The sequence below is a fragment of the Colletotrichum godetiae genome (genome assembly GCF_030913485.1).
Source record: "Colletotrichum godetiae strain CBS 193.32 chromosome Unknown BDP55scaffold_30, whole genome shotgun sequence".
Lineage (NCBI taxonomy): Eukaryota > Fungi > Ascomycota > Sordariomycetes > Glomerellales > Glomerellaceae > Colletotrichum > Colletotrichum godetiae.
In genome coordinates this window covers 374,211-397,793 of record NW_026851278.1, presented here as the reverse complement: position 1 = coordinate 397,793, position 23,583 = coordinate 374,211, and the positions used below count along the sequence as shown (strand labels likewise).

At 51.0% G+C, this 23,583-nt stretch overlaps 6 protein-coding genes across 6 annotated transcripts; 4 read left to right on the top strand and 2 right to left on the bottom strand.

The window, feature by feature from the left end:
* Nucleotides 1–7,969: 7,969 nt before the first annotated feature.
* On the top strand, nt 7,970–10,157 carry BDP55DRAFT_695343 (uncharacterized protein; the record flags this gene model as incomplete). The annotated part of the gene is made up of 5 exons (XM_060577457.1): nt 7,970–8,732; nt 8,782–8,903; nt 8,943–8,986; nt 9,041–9,209; nt 9,234–10,157. The coding sequence occupies 5 exons, from the start codon at nt 7,970–7,972 to the stop codon at nt 10,155–10,157; spliced, it is 2,022 nt and encodes a 673-aa protein (XP_060427649.1).
* Nucleotides 10,158–11,148: 991 nt separating this feature from the next.
* Nucleotides 11,149–11,463, top strand: BDP55DRAFT_633918 (uncharacterized protein; the record flags this gene model as incomplete). Its single annotated transcript, XM_060572614.1, has 1 exon — nt 11,149–11,463. One exon carries the CDS (start codon nt 11,149–11,151, stop codon nt 11,461–11,463), a length of 315 nt encoding a protein of 104 aa, XP_060427648.1.
* A 537-nt stretch (nt 11,464–12,000) lies between these two features.
* Nucleotides 12,001–12,656, top strand: BDP55DRAFT_556113 (uncharacterized protein; the record flags this gene model as incomplete). The annotated part of the gene is made up of 2 exons (XM_060569557.1): nt 12,001–12,166; nt 12,241–12,656. The coding sequence occupies 2 exons, from the start codon at nt 12,001–12,003 to the stop codon at nt 12,654–12,656; spliced, it is 582 nt and encodes a 193-aa protein (XP_060427647.1).
* A 37-nt stretch (nt 12,657–12,693) lies between these two features.
* Nucleotides 12,694–16,337, bottom strand: BDP55DRAFT_695340 (pyridoxal phosphate-dependent transferase; the record flags this gene model as incomplete). The annotated part of the gene is made up of 6 exons (XM_060577456.1): nt 12,694–13,790; nt 13,911–13,915; nt 14,218–14,955; nt 15,005–15,287; nt 15,341–15,818; nt 16,284–16,337. The coding sequence occupies 6 exons, from the start codon at nt 16,335–16,337 to the stop codon at nt 12,694–12,696; spliced, it is 2,655 nt and encodes an 884-aa protein (XP_060427646.1).
* A 218-nt stretch (nt 16,338–16,555) lies between these two features.
* On the top strand, nt 16,556–17,200 carry BDP55DRAFT_730440 (uncharacterized protein; the record flags this gene model as incomplete). Its single annotated transcript, XM_060579688.1, has 1 exon — nt 16,556–17,200. One exon carries the CDS (start codon nt 16,556–16,558, stop codon nt 17,198–17,200), a length of 645 nt encoding a protein of 214 aa, XP_060427645.1.
* Nucleotides 17,201–18,244: 1,044 nt separating this feature from the next.
* On the bottom strand, nt 18,245–23,052 carry BDP55DRAFT_705471 (uncharacterized protein; the record flags this gene model as incomplete). The annotated part of the gene is made up of 8 exons (XM_060578035.1): nt 18,245–19,205; nt 19,601–20,020; nt 20,080–20,653; nt 20,733–21,113; nt 21,145–21,794; nt 21,840–22,312; nt 22,378–22,715; nt 22,747–23,052. 8 exons carry the CDS (start codon nt 23,050–23,052, stop codon nt 18,667–18,669), a joined length of 3,681 nt encoding a protein of 1,226 aa, XP_060427644.1. The 3' UTR covers nt 18,245–18,666.
* Nucleotides 23,053–23,583: the final 531 nt, after the last annotated feature.

The following is a 23,583-nucleotide window of genomic DNA, read 5'->3' as shown; positions in this document are numbered from 1 at the left end:
AGCCCCACCACAGAAAAAAAAAAATCAGAAACTGCGGAAACCACCCCTCCTCCCTCCCTCCAAGACCTGTTCAAGTGTCTCCTTCTTGCCTGCAAAATGCTTGGTGCTTGCCTCGCTGCCACCTGCCCTGTGCTCTCGTTGGGTGCCTTGGTTGGCCGTGGTTGGGTCACTATGTTCCACCCCTGGCGACTCATGTCTTATCGGAGGGGTTAACTCGCTTATCTGACCCCTCGCTAACCCCGAATAGGTTATCAAGAAGGGCGGTGAGAGGGAAAATGCCCGTTCATGCACCAATGCATTTTCAGCCATTTGTGAGGCCCACGGACACTTTGCCATTTGCCTTGGTTGACGACGTCTCTTTTTTTTTCTGGCCACGGTGCTCAGGCCCAGTTCCTGACTCTGATATTCGACAGTTGGTTCTGTTGAGCTGTACTTACCTGGGGTCCCCAGTCTTTCCAGTCAGTCTCATACGGACCTAAGCTGCGCTTTGCTCATCAGAGCCCATGGAGTGGAAAGGTGTCAAGAAGACGTTTAGTGTCCTTCCCCTAGAGGCCCGGGCTGTTTTCACGGAGCAGCCCTCCGAAATATTCCCTTGCAGTCAAATTCGTCCTGGCCTTGGTCACAGCAATTCCATCTCAACCAAGCCTCGGGCCATATCGGCATTCTTGTTTTCCAGCCTGAAAGTCTTCCATGTGTAAATGTTGCCATTCGGTACAAATTCGATATCAAGCGCTGTCACTACAGATGCCCCACGGTGGCGGATATATCCACATCGTCGCTGAACGACTTTCATGTCGTATCTCTAGTCAGCAATCTCACCTCTCTCGAACCTCCACAACAGGAGCTGAGATGGAGTGAATGCCGGCTGAGTGGCTCTGTCCACGATAAGCCCTGCCGTATCCCGTGCGCTTAGCGTAGTATGGGGAAGAGGGAGAATTGAGGACGGAGTGATTGGCATGGAGCGAGAAGGAGGAAAGGGGGTGAGACGGGCATCGTCCATGTGTAACCCCCCATCCCCTGTCGTTTCCAGGCCGTCTGAGTCGTCTCGGCCGGGGATGAACATCCCATCCCATACAAAGACTGTACGTATGCAGCGTGAAATGTCAGTTGCAGTACACGTGTACGTGGGTAAGCACCTGTAAACCAAAGCCTCGAAGCGACAAAGATACGCATAGAAATCACATCTCTGGATTTATTGCGCCTCGGCTTCGCCACCCTAGTCCTATCCTCCCTTTTTCCTTGAGGCAGGAGCAATGTCCGAACCGGCAGGTACTCCTGCGTAAGCACATGCGAGGTACCGCACTACGTACCTTCATTGTAGAATTTGGGAAAGACCAGGAAGCAGATTGGCTTTCCCATAGGAATGTCCCTGAAATATCCGGTTAAAGAAAAATCTGCTGTTACAGGATACGCCGAAGTTTTGTAGAGCGAGGTGGTCATCATCCCAACTCTAGTTTCATCCGACTAATTGTTTCCCTCATTCTTTTCTGTTCCTCTCGCTTGTCTTTGGCATAGAAGCCGGGTTTTGGCTTCGCTGGCGTTCCGGGCCACTCGGATCGTCCCTTTTTGCCACGGCCTGCCCGATTCGACCTTGATTCATTGAGACGCCGGCCACTGGGTCCGAGTCCATCTGGGTCTTTGTCCCGCCCCCAACGCCTCTATACGTGGCTGCTAGGTGGCTTATTCCAGAAAGCGACGACTGGATTGGCGGAAAGAAGTCCTTAAAAGACTGAGGTTCCTGGGATAGTGCTGAACTCATTGTCTAGGCCAGGCTGCGAGGCATGCAGGAGGTCAGACCTCCGAGGCTGGACGGATCGATAATCTGCACCTCTACAGACCTTGTATGCCATGCCCTAGGCTTCTAATGCTCGAAGTCGCGGATGATACAAGGCCATGGGCCCTAAACATCTCGTCACCGCTGTTCTGGTATTAAAGTTGGTGCCTATGGAAAGATTCTGCAACTTCCAAGTATTCCAAGATTGGCCTACCCAGCGGGGAGATGAACACAGCCCGCTATAGCCGACGATATTCTCTCCTCGAGTCTTCGATGTCGTTGATATTGAGCTTGAAAGCTCGCGTTATCTATCTTATCGATACGTTCAGACCACCAGCTCATCACGATGGCGGGGTGATAAGCCATTGATTGCGGCGTTGCGCTCTCTCACCACTCCACAAAATCGTGGGGCCCCGTAGAATTTTCTCTCGATCCTTCACCAAGCCCGTCATTTGTTAACCCGGGCAACGACACCAAAACGACTGCAGGGGCCGCACGCCCTCCCGCTTTCTTGACCGCCTGTCTGATAGCCTGGATAATGATGGCAGATAGACCTCATCGTCTGGCTGGTCTTGATCCCAATCGCCATGCTCTCATACACTGGTTATGGAAAGTATCGGGTATGTCCAACATGAGCTTTCACATGCTTGAATGTTTACCCTGCTCCTGACAAAATGTTTTTTCACCAAAAAAAAAAAAAAAAAAAAAAAAAAGAATCTGCCACTGCAGTGATATTTACCAGGTGACTTCTGCCTCAGGCCAAAGGTGACAAGTGATGCCAATTTTTGTTGCCCCACTCACTACCAGCTTCGGCTTTTACCCGGGTACTATCACCGAAATGTCAATCCCCGATTGGTTCCCTCTAAAATACTAATCCAGGTCCGACAGTGACGTTGATGTCGCGAACTGCCCTCCATCTACGCGGCATGGCCGACAGAGTTTGGCGTCTGATGTCGCAGTGCAATCCGAAAACACGCCTCTTCTGAACTCTCGTATCCCTTCTTCGTGCCTTCCGGAATGGCTAGGCCCGGCCCGCCCATCCTCAACGCAGTGATGGCATCTCTTGATCACTAGTGAACGGCTCTCGCAAGCTGGTCACCCATTGCCGACTTAACGCACTGCTACCTCGGTTGACATACCTAGATCCATTGTCTACCATTGCCATCACGGTCATGACGTTATTCTAGTTGCGCTGTCGATTAGCACTACAAGAGTCAGTAACCCTCCACAGCCAAGTCGGCAAGACGTCAGCAACCTTACTGATACTTCCCATTTGCAGCTCCGAAACCTGAAGCCGACCCTCCCTGCAAATCTCGATAACCGCCTTCTAGCGCAACAATCGCGAGAATATCAGTCAGACAAGCACATTAGTTCTCGCAGGGCATATAACGGAGCTTGCATCTGCGTGGACTGATGAGCAACGAATAACGCTAAAGATTGTCCCCACAGCGAATGTACACGAGGTCCGACGGCACGGGAGCTTACTCTGCCACCGGAATCTCGCCATTGACCGATGCTACACATATATCGGAGAGAAGGAAGAATAAAAGCCCATGATATTCGTACTGACCTTGCCTGCGATGACCGGCCAAGCTTTGAGAGGACTACGCACATCCAAATTCCGTGGCAGGGTGTACAACGGCCAATGGGGTTCATATCTCAGGCCCGGTCGTCTCTCTCCTTCACGGCTTGCTCTCGGAGACGGCCATAGGCTTTCTCGGGGCTCTGGAGTTTTGCCATATTGGCAGGTGTGTATGCGGCAAGCATGATACCTCGCGCGCCAACATATCATCTGCTTCGGATTAGAGGGCTTGCGCGTATGCCGCTTATGAAGTTTTGATCCTGTTGTTCGCTTGAGTATCACATTATTTGCTCTGCCCTATGCTAGGGACTGAGACTTTGTAGCTCGAACTTCAACTGGCTGCCATGAAGATATTGTCACCATGTGATGCCGTGACTTGTTCATAGCATACCAACTGCAATTATTCACCAGACATCACGGACAGGATGGCTGGGTTTGAGGTGAAGAATGACATTACTATGATATATAGAGTGGACACTGCGTTGTACACAAGCAATTCTTCGTCTATCGACCAAAAGTGAGGAGCCTAGCGATCCGGTTTCAGGTGTCTAGTGGCCGAGGGCACAGCGGTCGGAGCCGCGGCCCGGACCTACGGCCCCACTCCGCCGCGAAACATTGAACGAGGCATGCCAAATGTCTTAACCTAGTCCTTTCAGACCATGGCAGACAAGGCTACCATTATCTTTTCCAACAACGTCGTCTGTAGATTACCGAGTTAGCACTGTCATCATCATAGTCTGAATATCCACATACTCAATTCGATAGAAGTCGAAGTCCATCTTGCGCCGCAATTCTTGCAGTTGCATTTCAAGGTAGACCCGTCGATACGATATGCCCTCGCATGGCAGGTTTCTGAGTATGCTCCCCTAAGAACCCAGCAACATTAGCTTTGGGTCGAGGCAATGTGATACACCATCCACGATGGCAAGATCGATGCTGGCTTACCTCACACGGCCCTCCAATTTGCCGCAAGAATTCGCCGAGCAAAGGTCCAGGTTGAGATGGCCAATTTTCCAAAAGCCCAGGTGGTCACGGCAGGTTGCATACAACAAGGTGAAGTAGCGATAGTTGATCGCAAACGAGTGACAGGTAGCCGAGGCCCCGCCTCGGAGAGATTCGAAATCATGAGGGGAGTTGTCGGTTGGAGAGACTTGAAGTTTAGTCGTGTTTGGGCTCCTTATGGTTATGCCTGCTGCAGCAGTGAAGGCGAGGGATATCTCTGTGACAAACCTGATGAGGTGAGCGACGCGCATCTCGAGGGATTGAGGTACAAATTGAGTCTGTGGGAGGTTTGATCTTGACAGAGAAGAATCTGAAGTCAAGGGAAGATGACATCTGGAGTCCAATTTTCCGAGGGATTTCACGTGCTGAAATTTAGTGCCCGCCAGTTGATATAGTGGTGATGTTGTTGAGAGGATCTCGAGCCTCGTTGCCTGCGAGCAAACAATTTCTCGCAGGAATCGACATGTCAAATTTCTAAACAGAGCCGGCGAGTCTTCTCAGCTTGCCCACCCAGGAATCCCGGGGCCACCGGCTGACCTCAAACGCACAAACAACGAATCCAGATGGATTGCAAGTCTTGGAAACAAACATAGTGACCGGCACAGTTGCAAAGATCGGAATATGAATTCGCTTTTCGACCCAACGCCACGAATGGAAATGACTTGGCTCTGTTCAAGATGCTTCCCACAAAATGGATGGTAATCTCGCCAGTCTTTGCCCAAGATTTACTGGTTACTCAGATATTATGCTTCAGTAACATGGGACTCTCTGACTCGAGAGGGGACTCAGGTCAAGCACCCCGAAGTTGAACTCGAGATGCTGTAGACAGCCTGCTTCATCTCTTCCAACACCAAGGCCACGAGTCTGAGAACTCCTAGTCTTGCTGAATAATGTTTCACATCAAGATTGGTGATTCCTACGCCAGTCGAGAAGGGAAATCACTAGGGCGAAGGTATGATGGAGTGCTGTGCATGATTGAAACCTTCCCAGGCATGATTCATCGTGTTACGAAAATAATTTCCATGTACAAACATTCTTCTGGGGCTATGATGCACTCACTGAGTCCGCACATTCAAGTTTTGCAATCAGGTCCGACAAACAGGACGTTATCTTGTGAGGCCCCTGATCGATCTCCAGTCCCCATCCCTTTAGACCTGACAAGTAAGTCTATCCTTGGCCTAAAGTTCTCAAGACTTACTCAAAGGCTCATGCGCTGACCTCTAAGACTGTCTACTGCCGCCACACATGAAGGATCTACAGGTGATCATCGAGTCGACGACGACAGGCAATCCTCTCATCGAGGCAGTCAACAGAGGGTATCATCCTGACGTTATCATTGGACTCCTTCGACCTTACCAGATTGGAATCCGGTCGCAAGAACTCGAAAGTACCAGCATCTTTCATCAATTTCGCCCATTCACATTGAACGAAGTCAAGTGGCATGTGTACCCAGAGACGGGGATCTATACCGTCTTCAAAGGAGAAGATGTTTTAGATCTTGCAGGTAAGCTCAGCATATACCCCGAGACTCTGGTCAGATACAGTGGAAGGTGCCGGAGTGATTGCGATGGGAAGGACGCAAGTGGAGGTTTGAGACCCGGTTGACGAGGGAAGAGGACTGGATTTGATAATGACTTCGCGGGACTTAGTTTGTTCTTCAGATTCCATAGCTCACCTTTATCTCTGAATTGTAGATTTCCCGTTTTCGAGCTGTATTTCTTCATCCGAGAGCTAGACTATCATGGTTCAGTCTCGTAGAGAAATGTCCAACTTTGCTACACTAAAATACCATTTTCGTACTACTGATCATCACAGGGCATTGAAACTTTTGGGATGCACTTTCAGGATGTTGGAGAATGGTGCATCACGTCCATTACACAAGGTTGTGTGGTAGATATGCCCCCACGACAACGGTAGTGTCCCTAGAAGACTTTGTTTCCTCCTCTGAAGTTGATTCGCGATGCAAGTCAACTCCGACCACCATGCCAATGATCCCTTCATGACACACCCGGACGAACCAAAGCCATCTTCATGCTATTGTTCTTGAAAAGCTACGCAGTGCTGTGTCGCTTAATCCTGCAAGGGATCAGAACCTTGGCCACGGATTCCGTTGGGGCCACACAAAGCAATTGGAAGCCCACATTGACCCCTTGCCGATGCTTCCTTTGAAAAGGTTCTTTGTAGCCGAGACCAAACTAGCAGGAATCTTTGGGTTCTTGCTCAGACTTTTCGGTTACAATTGCCGGCTCAATCTAAAATTGCACCGCCAAACTATTTTCAGTCATTCGAAAGAGCGTTTCTGTTTCACGGTCGTCCTTACATTTTGATCCGATCTGTCAAAGGATCTGAGCTCTGTGCCATGTTGCAGGTCCTTCACTTCAAGTCTATGACTTCACTGAACAAATTTCTAGACTACTTACAGTAAAAGGCGTAATGGGTTTCGCGCAATATTCTAGTTAACATCGTTAGTAGTGGTGGTGTGGAGCCGTGGCCTACTTGGCTTGGCAGATTACTCTTGTAGTGATCAGGTACTCTGGGACCAGTCGCTAACAGAGCCAGAATTGAACAGAGCCAGAACTGGATCCAGTTCAAACTGGCTTACTAGTAAGCTGTCAGGGGCCCAGCCTGTCCAAGAGCTATTAAGCGTCCGTCTTTGCTCGCCCAGCCTTCGTCCCGTTTCCCTCCCTTCTTACTTCTTACTGTAGTCGGTGACGACGCTTCGGTGTCGGCTACAGTATCACCATGGCGCCACAACTCGATGCCGCACAGCGTTCCCTCTCTGCGGGTCCCATGCTCGTTGATAAGAGCCTGGCCATTGAGGCCATTCCACGCGCCGCCACGACCCTGCCCTTATACGATCCGTTAAAACAAGCTTAATCTGATCGTTAGAAAACCGACGGGATGAACGGCTGAGGGTTCAAGGCGCGACATTGACGCGCAGGGTAAAAGCTGACCTGCCCTAGAATCCGCCTGATTCCTGAATGCATACCACCCGCTTGAAAGCTGCTTCGACCCCTACCTAGGTAGGTAATCGCTCTCAACTTACCAATCAGCAACCTCGCCATACCTACGCCGACATGCACCGCCGCAGGCCTACATATCAAAGGGGCACCCCAATTGGTTCTCGTGATTCATTCAAGAGGCAGTGACCGAGTAACCATAAGCTCTTGGCCAATCCCCTGGTCCAACCAGCTGCATGCCCCAAGAACCTCGGTCGCATGCGGGTGTGACTAGCGCCAGCCTGATCTTGTGTCCAACAAACAAGAGGAGGGGCACATCTGCCACATCTATCCGTCCGTCTTACCCCAACGCCTTTTTCTTTCTATCTACATCACCTGCCTTACTTAAGCATCCGCCTATCTTCAATTACTATACGTAATCTGGCCATGTCTGACCCCCAAGCCTATACCGTCGGCTGGATCTGCGCCATCACGGCCGAGTTCGTTGCGGCCCGGGCTTTCCTTGACGAGGAACATACAGGCCCGCGACAAGTCGCCCAACACGACAACAACAGCTACGTTCTGGGCAAGATCGGCAGTCATAATGTCGTCGTTGCCACCTTGCCCGATGGCCAATACGGCACCGCCTCGGCAGCGGCGGTGGCTAGAGACATGCTCCATAGCTTCCCGAACGTGCGCATTGGGCTGATGGTCGGCATCGGAGGCGGCGCGCCTAGCCAGAAGCATGACATTCGACTTGGTGATGTCGTCGTTAGCAGCCCACGTGACGGAAAGGGCGGCGTCTTCCAGTACGACTTTGGCAAAACCATCCAGAATTGCAAGTTCCAAGAGACTGGGTTCTTGAACCAGCCACCAGCGCTGTTGCGAACGGCTCTTGCTACGCTCAAGGCGACATATGAGATGAAGGGCCACCGGCTTGCTGACGACGTAAATGCGAAACTGGAGAAGATCAAGAAGCGGAAGAAGTACACACGACCTAACCCGGCAAGCGATAGATTGTACAAGCGTGATATTGTACACCCTTCGAGCTCACCCCACGGCTGCGATGTCGAGTGCGGTGATGATGCCGCCTGCCTTATAGCTCGGCACGAACGAGACGAAGAGGACGACGACCCTGCCATCCACTACGGCTTGATTGCTAGCGGGAACCAGCTGATGAGGGACGCGCGTGTCCGGGACACGTTGGCGGCGGAGAGGGACGTTCTCTGCTTTGAGATGGAGGCCGCCGGCCTGATGAACCACTTCCCGTGCCTAGTCATCCGGGGAGTCTGCAACTACTCCGACTCGCACGAGAACAAGGAGTGGCAAGGCTTCGCGGCGATGATGGCGGCAGCGTATGCCAAGGATCTTTTGTGCCAAATTGCGCCGAACAGTGTCGAGGCTGAGAAACCCATGCACGAAGTGCTTGATTCCAGTGAGTATTGAATACTTCAGTTTGTCTAGTATTATCTGACTCCAAATAGTTCAAGATATTCTTTTTGAAGTCCAGCTGGGTATACAAAAGCTCAAACTTGGTAAAACTAAGGATCTGTCTGTCGCCTGCAAACCTCATTTCGTCGTACCGTTTCCTTCCGACCCCGATTTCGTTGACCGACCCGACATATGGACATGGATCCAAAATTAGTGTGCCGGGCCTGAAAATCGCTTTGCTCTAGTGGGATTGGGTGGGTTTGGATATGTTCCACTGACTGCTATGGAAGACCTATACTCACAAATCGACAGCAAGTCCCAGATGGCCATCCAGTCCGCTCACCAAGTCCACGCCGCCTTACCCGAAACCAGTATCTTCTGGGTCCGTGGTAGCACGAAAGCGATATTCGAAGAATCCTACCGCTCTATAGCAGATGCCCTAGCGCTTCCTCGTCGTCATGAGTTAGGCGTTAATGTCCTAGTGCTGGTCCGCGACTGGCTATAGAGAAAGGACGTAAGCCCGTGGCTGATGATTGCAGACAATGTAGACGACATTGAGATACTATTCTCCAAGATGGATAAGCAAAACGATGCATCGATGCCAATAGCGTCGTATCTACCAAAATCGAACAAAGGGAAGATCCTATTTACGTCGCGCAGCTGGGATGCCGCAGAAAGGTTAACGGGTAATGGCAGTATGGTTTTGAGAGTCCTAACAATGGACGAAGCGCAGGCATTACTTCTCCTCCAGAAGAAGCTAGGCCCACATATCGACAAGGCCGTCGCACTGCGCCTAATTCGCACCCTTAACCACATCCCACTCGCCGTGAACCAAGCAGCAGCGTACATCTATAGACAAAGCCCTCAAGTGACTGTCCAGTCATATCTAGACGAATTCGAAAGGAGTGAAAAAAGTAAAGGCACTCTTCTTCGCAGCGATAGAGGGGATATGCGACGATACGACGGGGTGTCCAACTCTATTGTTGTGACGTGGCAGATGTCGTTTAAGCAGATCAAACGGGAGCAGCCACGGGCAGCTAATCTTCTTTCGCTGATGAGCTACTTCTACACACAAAACATCCCCAAGTATATGCTGCACAACTACAACAGCCGCTTTGTAGATGAAGACGAGGGCGACGACGACGACGACGAATACGACGACAAAAACAACGGGGATTTTAAAGACGACTTACATGTGCTCCATGACTACTCCCTTATCTCGATGACAGCCACATCGGGGTTTTATGAGATGCACCCACTAGTACAATTTTGTACAAAGGTGTGGATTTCGAAATTTGGTCACCTAAAGCGATGGAAGAGACTCTTCCTCCAGTCCGCCTCACAACACTTTCCATCAGGTGTCTTCGAATGGCCAAGAGACCGTTGGATGATTGACTTCACTGCGCCCCCAAATCCATCCACTAATTGATTCGGATCGCAACTCTGGAGTGCGCTGGATCCAATGATTTGGGCAGTTCTCAGAGAGGCGATACAGATTGCTGGTAACATCTTACGGAGATCCTTTGAAGGGGGCTGGTAATTTATATTCCGAAGATACTTGACATGATAGGCAATGATGGGGTATGAATCAAGACAGAGCTAAAAAAAACGCCCTTTATTCCAGGCTACAATCTCTGCTCATCCCGGATAACCTTGAGAGTCATGAAGCGACACACTTGTCAGGTTCAAGTGAGGTCAGTAGGATCTGGAGAATGAAACCATCTCCCGTTAGTCGCAAGCCAGCGAGAGAACTTATCCATATACTGTCATCCCCTTCCCTTGTGAACAGAATATACTGGGCTTTCAATGAAAAAACAAAGTTAAATGTCTATTCACCGGATGCAACGATCCAGGGATTGACAGCACACCTCAATAGTGAGGTAGGGCCGATCAAGGTCTTGATCAATATCCTTGGCCTGAAGACGCTCCTAGTTCCAGACACCACCCAATCTTCGAAGAGAGCGGCGTTGGTGAATCTTGCGGACACTGCAAGTTTGCGACGTCGCCAATCTGCTACTTAAAAAGCCAAGAGGACGGAAGGCGCGTTGTTAACTGGGGTCCAAGGAGAAAGGTTGCTAGTAAGTAGATTCTTGCTATCAATTTGGTTGACCTGCTGTTGACCCCTCTTCCAGCCCGATATAAGATGCTATTTGGGGCAACCACGGCGAAAAGATTTCGAAACCTCCGGCAGAGAACGAGGTTTTTCCTCTCATCAGCCCGCGAGAAAAGGCTAGGGAAACCTCCAACAGAGGGGATTTCGAGACTAAAGACATCTTCGAGCCCACCCCAACGTGACAGTTTCCTCAAAACTTGATCAACCAACTTGACGCAGACCAGGTGTATCAGCCCAGCTTTATGACGGAACTTGGAGAGCAAGAAACTCGAACCAGCGTAACCAGGAAAAAAAGGGCAAAGCACCTATGAGTAAGCCAGGTAGTCCAAAGTCGCGGCAGTTGAGCAGGTTGGATTCTGATCCCAGACGTTGCAAGGACGAAAAGATAATGAGGGAGATAGCCTCAGATGAATCAACCCTCCCAGCCGGCTTCTCTCCAGTAGACAACAGCGCCGGACAGAACGATGGCATTTCTGTTCAGGATGAAGCATCCGAGGAAGAAAAAAGTAGCGCTCAGCAAGACGCAGATCCACCAGGGATGTCAAGAAGAGCACTTGAGGTCACTAAGAAGCGCAAGCTTGTGTTCGAGATTGATGATGGCCCGCCAAGAAAACGGCGATAGACATTGCTTGATTCAAAATTGCCAAGTTCGATATGGTTTTTGATTTCGTCGACCTGCCAAGGATTTTGAATTATTTGTTTTGCACCGAAGCAGGATGGGGTTTAGCTGTTTCTCACATTGATGGAGTGTGGGATGACTACCTGTTTTTGGTTGTGTGCCTACATCAAACATGGTTTTTTAGAACAACGCGGGTCTACCTTAGTAGAATTGACCCCATATACTGAGTCTTCGTTACCATTGCAATGTGTTCATCTTGAGCGTTTAAAAAGACCGCTGTGCATAAAATCATCCACGGACTCGGCCTAGACAGACCGCGTACTCCACTCCGGCCGGCGCAAGCATCGGCCTAGTATCAACTCTGAATGGTATTAAGTGATGACAAACCATGACGTGATGGAGTAGCGCTATCGTCGTTCACGTCAAGGTCCGCCCAACAGCGACATTGACGTTGCAGTCTTTTGTCCTTGAGCTTTAGACGTAATCACAACAACCTCGCCCCTGTCGCCACGTCTGTACTCACAGAACTCACACGACATCATGTCTTTCATGCAGGAGCTCGCGTCATGGATGTCCCCAACATCGTTGACCCTGTCCAGCCCACCAAAAGCGGGAGTCGCGGCTCCAAGCACCGACCAACTCGCGTTTCCCAGGGATGGTGGCAAACCCGCTGTAATCGCTTTCCTGCGGCACTGTGGATGCCCATGTAAGTCAAGACCTCAGATGATGGGCTTTGCTTCTGTCGGACCACCAGTGACACTCACATAACTGATGAATTAGTCGCCGAGAAGACATTCCTCACCCTTCGCGATGCAGCTTCCAGGCATCCCGAAATTACCTTCATCGCCGTCTCTCACTCTTCAGATTCGCACACGCAGAAATGGCTGTCCGAAGTCGGTGGCCCCGGCGATAAGAACCCGGTTCAAGTCATCGCCAACGAAGAACGCAACATTTACGCCACATGGGGACTCGGTGTATCGAGTTTCTGGCATGTACTCAGTCCTTGGGCACTTTCGGATGTGTTCAAGCTCTCCCGAGAAGAGGGAATCGCCAATAGGCCTACAGAGAGCGGCAATAGGTGGCAGACTTCCGGTGCGTGGGCTGTTGATGGGAAGGGTAAGGTGACGTGGGGTGGTCCAGCAACGACTGCCTCTGAGATTCCCGATGTCGAAAAGGCGATTGAAACGCTAAAGTAATTTGTGTCCTAATTGGCATTATTTATCTTTTGAAATATTAAATTCGACTTTCGGCAGCTCCAGTGGACCAGCCCTGAACCAGACCAACAAACTTCTCAACCTCTGTTGCTTCCGTCGCCCACGTCGTGAGCAATCTCACCACAGCCTCATCGTCCCCACGCTTCTCCCATACATAGAAGATGAAGTGCCCCTGCAGAACCTTGATCAAGCTCATTGGGAGCACCGCAAACACCTGGTTTGTCTCCGTCACGGCGTGAACCGAGAACCCGGCCGTCGCGATACCACTCGACAATGTCTCGGCGCAGTAATTGGCTAATCGTGCGAGATCAGAGTATAGATCCTCTCTGAATAGTTCAGCAAACTGCGCGCCCATGATTCTGCTCTTGGCTAGCAGGGAGCCGTGCTGCTTGACGTAGAACTCAAACTCGGTTGCTAGACGAGCGTCCTTTACGACCACGGCTTCTCCGAGCAATGCTCCGTTCTTTGTGCCTCCGATCCAGAAGATGTCTGTCAGCTCCAGAATATCCTGGAGCGTCATGTCGTTTGATTTTGAGGCCAACGCAGTCCCGATACGTGCGCCGTCGAGGAAGAGAATGAGCTGATTTTGTTCGCAGACTTGCTTGATGGCAGCAAGCTCGTCTCTCTTGTATATCGTTCCAATCTCCGTCGCATTGGAGATATACACCAGCCTCGGCTTCGCCATGTGGGGGAAGTGCCAGTTCTCATCCACCGCGCGTTGGATGCTCTGAGGCGTCAACTTGCCATTGACAGGCGCAACGTTTATGATCTTGTGCCCGCTGGCTTCCACGGCACCAGTCTCTCTTGTGACAATATGTCCCGAGCTCGCGGCAATTGCAGCTTCGTGAGGTCTTAGACATGCCGCGATGGAGATGGCGTTGGCTGATGTCCCGCTAGGCACGAAGAAGATTCCAACATCATCGCGACCTAGGTGTCGACGTATCCGTTGCCTGGCAAGGTCACAGTATGAGTCGCCGCCGTATCCGGCCTCTTGAGATGTGTTGCCGGCGAGGATGGCTTTGAGGAGTGCTGGATGAGCTCCTTCGCTGTAATCGTCCAGGAAGCTGTAGCGGGGAGTCGCCGTAGGGTCGGGAAATTGTGAAGGCATGTCTGGCTCTACGTAGGCGATGAGACGAATAACAAGTAGAGAATAGAATGAGTCACTGGAATCACGAGAATCTAGTCCAGTGTGCCGGGAATTCTATATAGAATTCCCATCCCCACCGAAAAGCCCACCGAAGCTTTCAGACGATGACAAAATCCGAGCGTTAGTAATTGGAACGTTAGTCAGTGCGACGATAGTCAGTGCGATCACGGTGGGTCGGTGCTCAACAAAAAAAAAAGCGTTATCAGACTTTCCCGAAACTACGGATGTCTTGGTCCTCGAAATTGCCTGCAAAAGTTGACGGCTACACACGGCGTGACAGCGGATAGGTGCGGGTTGACAGTCCGGGGTTCCGGTGTTCGGGAAAAGCATGAAATGTTTTGGTTGACCATGCAGTACGCAATGCGCGGGGAAGATGTGGCCCAAGACACGCATTACGGAGCCGTAGTCGAGGAGATCGTGCTGGTGGCATCCATGGAGAAGTCTATGAAACTCCGGTAGGTCTCGACCATGGAGTCGTCGAGGGGTTTGGGGTACGTGAGAACCTTTTGCGATCTTGGCTTGAGCGGTACCCCGTTGGCCGTGAGGTCGTTTGACTGGTCGTATAGTTCTGGGTACTTTGCGTAAAAAGCTGGGTCGATCTTGTAGTACGATGCACCTTTATCCATGTTCAATTGCTTGAATGCGGCACGAGCATGGGACGGAGACGAGAAGAGAGTGGTGATATCCGGAGCAGGAAGACTGGCGGGGGGATCCTCGGAGTTGTTGCCGGCACCGGAAGACATGGCTGCGATAAGGTCCGTCACCCGGACGTAAACCATAAGCTGTGGCGCGTCGCTTATCAGCTCAGACATGACCGTTTCCACCACGTATCCCGTGACGGCGTCGCAGAAGATTTGGTCGATGAGAGGGTTGGCGGCGTGAAGCTCTATTAATCGGTCCCGGATCGAGGGGAAGGGTATCCAGTCTATCACGCGCGGATGCGGATGCTTCAGTTGCGTGTCGGTTGGCCGATATCGCTGGTGCAATTTTTGGAAGGTCGCAGGCGAGGGGTAGAGTTGCCAGGCTGTGAGCTCGATGATGTGGAAGAAGCGCGTTTTGGCGTACCATGCCATGACATCGGGTCGCGTCATACTGTTGAACATGGACAGGACCATGAGAACTGGTTGATATATGCTGGGAATACTTGTCAGTTTTGCCTCCTCGTGACATGTGGTCTTCTCACCTTTGCATCGATGGTTGGCTGTCTGGAATGAACCCATTTGCCGCCAGCTTGCTTTTCAAAAGATGCTGAAGGAGCTTGATGTGGTCCGAAAACGGCGAATTTGATACGGGCATGTCCCTCCTCAGCGCCATACTGGACTCTTGAGTTGCAGCCATGGCAGTCCGATATGGTTCTATCCCAGTTTGGTACTCAAAGCTCCAGATATTCGGGATCTGTGCATAGAAGGGGCTAGTTCCGGCGACGTTGATGAGTTCCGATGATAAGAATGCATCTTCGGCCTGACCTACAACACCATTAGTTTCCACTCGACGAAGCTCAAGATCTTGCACGGCATACCTGGTTCAGATTGATGGGCCAGCGGCGGATCAAAGTTTAGCGATGATGTGTTAAAAGGTTCCAGCTGCATAGATGGTCCCGGGAAAACGGGCCCTCCATAAGCCTGCTTGTGGTCGTATGTTGATAGCTGTAATGACGAGTCTTCTGTCTCTTCAACCTCTACATCCCCTTGAGAACCTGTGTCATTCAAAGTCTTGGATACAGAGTCGCTCAACCCCTGTATATTGGCCAGCAGCCGCGACATCCTCGCCTGAACATCGACCAGTTGCGCCCGCAGCTGCCTATTCTCGCGCTGAAGCTCTTCGATTCTCAAATTGTCGGACTTCTGATCGGTATTGACTCTGCTACTCAACTCTCTCATGCGCTCCGCTTGTCTGCGACGGAAGGCCTGCTGTGAAAGACGGTTGCGCAGTCGTCTAAGATAGATGCAACCCCTCGTCAGCGGTTTTGGTTGGGGGGATTGGGCCGCTGGAGTTGGCTAAGCCCACCTACTTTCGTTCTTGCTCACTCATTGAAGAGCCGTTGTCTTCCCCGAGGGAAGCAGACCTAGAAGGCGGCATGCTGAGCAAATTGTCTCTTAACTCAAAGCTTTCAACCTGGTTCTCAACCTGGTTCTCCAATCATTTAGTTCAAGTTTGTAGGAGGGAAATCGCTGACTTATTTCTGTCGCACTAAACCTTCTCTCTACCCTACTGGTGCCGTGGGGATCCGTGCCTAGGATCGGCCCCACCACAGCTCGGTGCTCCGGGAAAGCCGTGACGGTGGCACTCCAATGAAGTCTTTGAACTCTTTAGACTCGACCGGTATCCCTCATAGTTGAGGGCCTGCTCTTAGTCGGGTTAAGAACTTTAAAGTTGCCAACAATGGTAAAATTCAACATCAGTTTCATCATGCTTTTCGAATTTATCGGAGTGAGTTGCTATCCGTTTCTGTTCACTGATACTTGCTGGTCTTGGGAAGTCTTTCTAGCAGAACCGTTCAAAAACAATGAAGCCATGACTGAAGCATCTGAGTGCCCGGTTACTTATCGTACTTAACTACACTGATCGCGTGGTCCTGTTCTCGTTTTCAAAAAGTCATCAACCCCATCTATCACACATCAATTGCCAACAGAACCAGTCTGTCCCGCAGGAACTTACAAATAGCACTAAGCAGTACAGGAACCGCAAACCTAGACTTGCTTCCCCGTCTTACAAGTCACAAAACCAAGACACAATGGACAGAAGCAACACGAATTCTTCTTACCTAATGTCCGAGCTCAATGAAGAACAAAGGCAAACTTTGAGAACCTTGGCCAATCTTTCAGAGGCAAACTTTGGAAGAGCCACGGTTCTAGCTACCCTTCACATGATCTCTCGCGGCTCTTATGTAACATCTACCCCTCTCAGAGAGTGGCAACCTCCAAGCACTACCACAACTGTACCAGACAATCTCGACATTGAGAACCTTCCAGGTCGAAGTGATTTCTGCAACGATGCTTCGTGTCCTTTCAACTCCTTCAACTCCCCTGCAAATCCCTCCGACAACTCTGCCCCTCAAAATGCAGCTCGTGGGTTTTTCTTTGGCGATGGTCCAATTTTCACGCTCGATCATGAGCTCTGCGAAGATTATACGAGCATGTGTGGAGCTGATTACTACTACGATTTGTCCGAGTACTCTGACCCCTCCGAGCCATCTGGAGATGACAGCCAGGTGGAAGATCTTGACAACTTTGGCAAGATTTCGGTAGATATTGATGATTATGTTTACCTTGAAGCGGATGGACATGAGCTAGACTCCGAGGGGCTTGGGTTGCCAGATTTGAGATATGACTTTGAGAGTATGGTGTGTACAAATGAAGAAGACGAAAACGAAGACTAAGGTTATCAGAATGACTGGATGCGCTTGGTATAGGAGGTAATTGGAGAGCGAGTGCCCATATTACAGGGCACTGGGTACGAAGAGGATGCATAAGGTAATGAAAAGAAAAGTTTTAAAAGAATTGAGTTGACCGTTTTGATTACCTTGTCCAAATCTCGAGCACTACAATGCCCGCCCCTGCAATGTACCTCGGCAAGACAAAGACAACAGAGGCTTGGTCTCGACAGACTCGGCTTTTTCATAAGCCGCTGACTAGCAAGGATCCCGGAGCATAAACCGCTGCGAATCTTTTCTCATATATGCATTGACTCCAATTTTGAAACTCATAAGCCTATGACATGTAAACCAAAAAGGGACTAAATATCAAGGTCCCAATCACTAGAAGGCTCGGGATACCCCCGCTGGGGCCCACTGCCATCCTATAGTCCTACTCGGACTTTTTTATAATGGAACGCCACAGCCCGACGGACAGCAGAGACTAGATCAGAGACTAGATACCTACCTACTGAATGTCTTGGCGGTCCCAAGTAACAACGCCATACGTAAGGACATATTTACGACGATGGATGCATAATCTTCCAAAGTCCATATGAGGGCAGGCCGCATGCTCAGGCTGAGCCTCCCTGCTTCAGGTCTTTCGATGTTCAAGCATATCGTGTTAGACCGTGGGGAAAGTCAATTTTCCTGCCTTCTTACTACTACCTAATACGACCTAAGAATGAACTAGATCCAGAATACTTCATTTGCTCTCCTAGACCTGAAGCCCATCCATGCTTACAGCTTACAAGGCTAGAATCCTTTCAATATAATGGCTGTCAGGGAACGCGCGTCAGTAGTCTGATCAACTTACAGCACAAGGCAATGTGAGCATCGGATTATCATTGCATGGCTTGTCATGTGTGAGAAACCACCGCCGGCTGTCGGATTTCATATTTCTTGTGAATCCTTCATACACTCTCAGCACTCTGTAATCGGATATCGGTGCTTGTGGAGATGTTTCTAGATGTTATAGAGGAAGAACGAACGATTTTACGAAGAGGCAGTGTTGATCTACTCCTCCCGTACCGTAATTGCGTTGCATCCGACCCCACGAGGCCGTCTATCAGCTTACTATGGAACCTCTCAGCATCACCCCACGTGTTGAGATTTGTGGTCTCCTATCCCTTACCCGTAGTCCACAATTTGACAACAACCCTTGAGTTCTGGCTTTAAACCGGGCCAAACTATGATTGCATACCCATATTCTGTCAAGGACTATCTAGGCACCAGCTTTTGCTCTGATTCTGGGGATTTGCATCCTTTGGTTCCACTTGGAAGCGCATCCTTCAACGGATGTTCAGACAATGTGAAAGATGACAACATCTCGGTAACTGATGGCAACATATCGAGATGTATAAGAAGAGCCAGTCAGTCTGTCAACGGACCGTTCAATTCACAAGGTCAACCACCATCTTCACATTCACCCTTCAACCAAACCCATAACTCCCAAATCCAACCTCTTTCAAACCACCAAAATGCGCTTCACCGCCCTCCTCCTCACTTCCCTCGCCACCATGGCCCTCGCATCCCCCGTCGCCGACGCCAACACGGACTTCAACGTCGACGCTCTCGAAGAGCGAGCCCCCGTCAACGTTCTCTGCTCCTGCGCCGCCACCTCCTCCTGCGGCTGCAACAGCGTCATCGCCGGCTCCTGGTGCGTCTGCAACGGCGACGCCAAGGGAAGCTGGAACGCCGCGCCTTGCCAGGGCAGTACTTCTTGCGGATGTTCTGGGTTGGGCAAGTGGGGTGTTTGCGAGGTGAGCTTTCTTGATTAATCTACTGTTTGACGATGAACGAGCTAATGGGGTATGATTTGCAGATTCTCTAAACGGATTCTTTCTGCCAAGGCTTATAGCCACATGGAAATTGTGATGGATTGTAGTTGAGGTTGCATATCCATCGTTTTGATTGATGAAAGGCTCAGAATAGGAGTGTTCGCTGTTGGGGCTGTGGAACTTTCCACATCCTTACGTAAATATTTGAGAGACACAAAAACTAGGTGGCACGCCAAGAATGATCAATAAAGACAATCCGATCTCGGCACTTCTTACAAAGGCTAATCGGGTTGACGTTGTCGTCAAAGCAAGTAATCATTGTTGGATATCTGAGTAACTGGATCTTGAAACTCCTATCCTCGTATCCTTCCCACGCTACAGACGCCATTTTATATCACGTAGAAGCCAGAAGCAATACCATGCGTCCATGCCTGAAGGCTCTATAATGCAAGGCAGGTAGAAAAGTCCCAGGTTCGCCGTCGCTTTTCCCTTAGAAAGATAGCGCAAATCACAGCGCAGCTGTAAAAGCAGGCGTGAGGCTCACTATTAATCGCGTCTTGGCCATCAACACCCTCGACGGTATCACCGCAAAGCTGGGCTAATAAGAGATCGTCCATATCAGCTATAGCCGAGTCCGCAAACGGGTCGTCACCATCGCCCCCGCCGGGAATGTTTGCGGGGTCTTCGATCGTGCCCAGACCAGGCCTGGCGAAACGTTTAGCGGTCTGCTCCAGCTTATGGTACATCTCTGCCCGCAGCAGTCGCTCAGCACGAGGAAGGCCGGTGGGCTTGGGGTCTTTGTCGACGCCAATGAGAACATGCAAGTAGTCACGAGCAAGCAAGCTGTAGATATCCTGGACTTGCGTGGTCAATTCGTCCTGGAGTCGTCGACATAGGCCCTCAAGCTGCTCCTTGACGCTATCAGTGGAGCGGCGGAACATGGTATCGCGGGAGGTCTCGACGTGGCTGACCATTTGGTATTTCATGCGTGCGTAGGAACCAGGGCCTAGCAATAGTTAGTTGGGTGGGCTTGCGGAACAAGCAGAGATAATCTGTCTAGCTTACCTGACTCCGCGATACAAATATCATAAGCCGGTTGCATCTCCTGTTGAACGACAGGATGAAAACCGCGGCTAGCCTCACGCTGCAACTCTTGAACGACGGTGTGAAGTGTCCCAGGGATCTCCCGGAGCCGGGCGGTGTGAGCTCGCAATTGCGTACTCAGCATGTTGATGCCGTTGTAATCGGCACCTAGCTCTTGAGATCGTGCAATGACGCTGCCGTGAAAGGCCTCGAGTAGAAGACGAGCGTTCATAGCGAAGCCCTCAAAGGCCGATGGCAGTCGACGTTGGAAAGCTCGCTCCCAGCCACTCGCTAGCTGGCGAGAAATTGGCTCGAGCAGCTCTGCGTTGAAGTCGCGAGGACCAGACGCGCCGGTGCAGACTCCCGCCCGGCGGCAGGTTGCCTTGTAGGTGGCCCAAAACATCCCACCCTCGCTGCGATGAGCACCCCAGCCAGATGCTATAGGGCCAGCCGCACTGGTTGCCATCGGAATCGACAAGTCAAAGTAGTCGTAGATGCTCTCCGAGAGCGCGTCTTTCACGGATGCGATGCAGTCATCAACTGCTTTAGCAAAGTCCTGTTGGGTGTTAGCCATTGGCATTTAGAGGAAGATGAGCGCAAATCACCTTGTCTAGGGTAGCAAGCTGCACACGCACACGGGTCCCCTCACTCTGCAACTCTCGTCGACTCAAGTGAGACCGCGATCCATCGTTGGCAGCCCACATTTTCATTGAGTTGAGCAGTTGTCTGAGTTCGGTTAGGAAACGACGACCACTAGCAGCGCGGCCGCCTTCAGTGAGCTTCTTGGCGTGCTGCTGGAGTTGAGGAACCTCTGTTTCGTTGACATCTCGGAAACCATCGTTGTTGAAATCATCCTTCTGCAACCGTCCCCGCATCTTCTGGTAAGCGCGGCTGCTCACGCAGAAGACGGGCAGGTTCCGAGCGACCTTGTCGTAATCACGGATGTCCTCATCGGGATTGAATGTGTCTTCATCTTCCTCGATTGCAGCCTCTTGATCCAGCCTACACAAATTAGCCTGCGTTCAACCAGTTGAGAGTTCAATTGACTTCCTCCTTGATACCCATGGCAAAGTCACGCTGAATGGCACCCTTTGAGTAGGTATTTCTGCCCTGGATACATACCGCCTTGGCTGCTCCAAGCAGCCGCTCTTCCTCTGCCTGAATGTTCTTGATCTCCTGCCGAATGTTGGACAGCGTAGCATCCACCTCCTTGCGCCTCTGGCGAATTTCCTTCTTCTGGTTCTTGAGATCAGCTAGCTTCTCCTGGATCTTAACCTCCGTCAAAGGATGCCGGTTCTGGTTGTCGGGGTTGTTTTCCTCATCACTATCCGAGTTGTAGTCCTCATCATCTGACTCACTGCTACTGGAATAAGACGATTTGCGTTTCCGACTCTTGGACGAAGTGGCTCCACGTTTGCGTTTTCTGCTCTCTGAGGGGGCAAAGACGGTCTGCCCATCCGCGTGTTTACTGAAGAGGTCGTCCCACTTATCCCAAAGCGTGTCGATTTGCTCGAGGCCGTCAACGAGGTCCGACTTCTCCTCCCTGGCGTCATTGAGCATTTTCTTGCGTTCTCTAAGTTCACCGCGTAGCTTCTCGATCTTTGACCAAGAGGCAGAGATGTCAGATTCGATATCGAGACTTTCGGCAGCCTCAGTCACTGAAATGTCGTCGGTTCTGGAGCAGATGAATGTAACAGCTGAGTAAATGCCATCATACTTGAGCTAGCGCTTGAACGAGTCACCCAGCAGTGATTTGGCTGTCTTGTCGTCGACGGCTCTGTTGATCGGAGCCACGATCCAAAGACCGGTGCATGCCTTCATGTAGTTCTGTGCCACAGCGGCACGAGCTGCGTTGGAGTCCTGGACACCGGGAAGGTCTACAATGACGGCACCAGTGGACAGGGCATTTGCCTTGGTGAATATCCGGACGACCTTAATCAGGGGCCAAAATTCCATGGGGACGTCCTTCTTGTGCGGGTTCTTCTCTTTGCTGTCCACATAACGTTGCATGCTTGCATACAAGTCTTTGGCCGTGGGTGCCCTCAGCTTCTTGACGCTGCCAAGAACACGGGCGACAGCAGGCTCGCTGGCCAATCGGTCAGGGTCGCTTTGGGCGATCATCTCTTTTGTTTTGTTGGGGTAAACGGATTTGATCTTGGCGTAGGCAATGCCAGCCTCGCTGTCCTCGTTGGCGCATTCGTGTGAAATGTTGCCGCTGTCGTCGAGGAGATCGGTGAATAGAGTCTTGAGCTCCTTCTTCCAGTCCTCGATGAGATGAACTCTATCTCTGAGCGATAGAGCTCCTCGGGTTTCTCAGAATCGTTATAGGAGATTTCGGTAGGAGAAGCGGTGTAAGCACGCAAGCAGTTGGTCGGTAAAAGTCGCTCCTCATCGAGCAAGGCGTTGATGACAGAGCTCTTGCCAGCGCCTGTGTTGCCCACGACACCAACAATTGTTTTGGACGGCCGAGAGCGGGCCTTGAGGTCTTCAATCGCCTTGACCCATGTCATAGCCTGCGTGCCTGGGAGGGAAACAGTGAGGCTGAGGGGAACCTTGAGACTTTCGAGGACCTCCAAGCCGATTTTGACACCTTGTTCAAGGATATGGGGGGGAGGTTTCTGTTGCCCATTGTTCTAGGAAATCGGGCACTTCATCTTGAGGAGCAGGCTGCTCACGTTCTTCGATAGAAGCTGGAGCATCGTTGGCTGGAATGGCGGAATTGACAATGGGCTCAGCTTGCTCTTGCTTGACGGCTGTAATGGAAGCTGGCTCAGGCTTGATATAATGGACAAGGGCGTTGGGCTGAGCAGTTGCCGAGGCTGGAGCAGCGGCGGACGCCGACGAATTTGAGCATCTTACCGAATGCTGCAGAGCCGTGTCCGGGCTCATGGGCAGGTCATGCAAGTTGTGATCCGGCCGCTCGGCCTTGACGCCCTCCATCTTGATTGGAGGCATCGTGAGATTGGTTTACGTGTGACGTGAGAAGTGACTAAGCCGATTTGGTCGACATGTGAGGCAAAGCGACCGTAGGTCGACACTACTGGAGTTGTGGCCGAAGTGCATGTAACGACTGACCGAAGATCTGACTCATGAGATTTTGTGCGAGCGGGATGTCGTCAAGCAATTCTCGGCGGATCGTGGTGACTTCAACGGCGTTGATTAGTGAGACGCGACGGGACGAGAAGCAATTAGTTTTCGCGTCTTGGGCGGGGCATCAAAGCACACGGCAGGAACACCTCTGGAAGATGGAAGCCGCCATCCCTGTACGTACCCCTGTCCTCCCCTGCAGAGAGGAGCCCCTTCCCATGGTTCCTTCGGTACTCACAGATCACGTGCTTTTGTTCCAATACTTGGCTATTTTGATTGGTCAATTGCTCAAAACGGATTTTGACTGTCCTTGAAGTCGGAATGCAGGTGCAGTAAACATGTGCCTTCCATTGCGAGGTACCTTATCTATCTCATCATCACGGCCTAATTACCTAAACT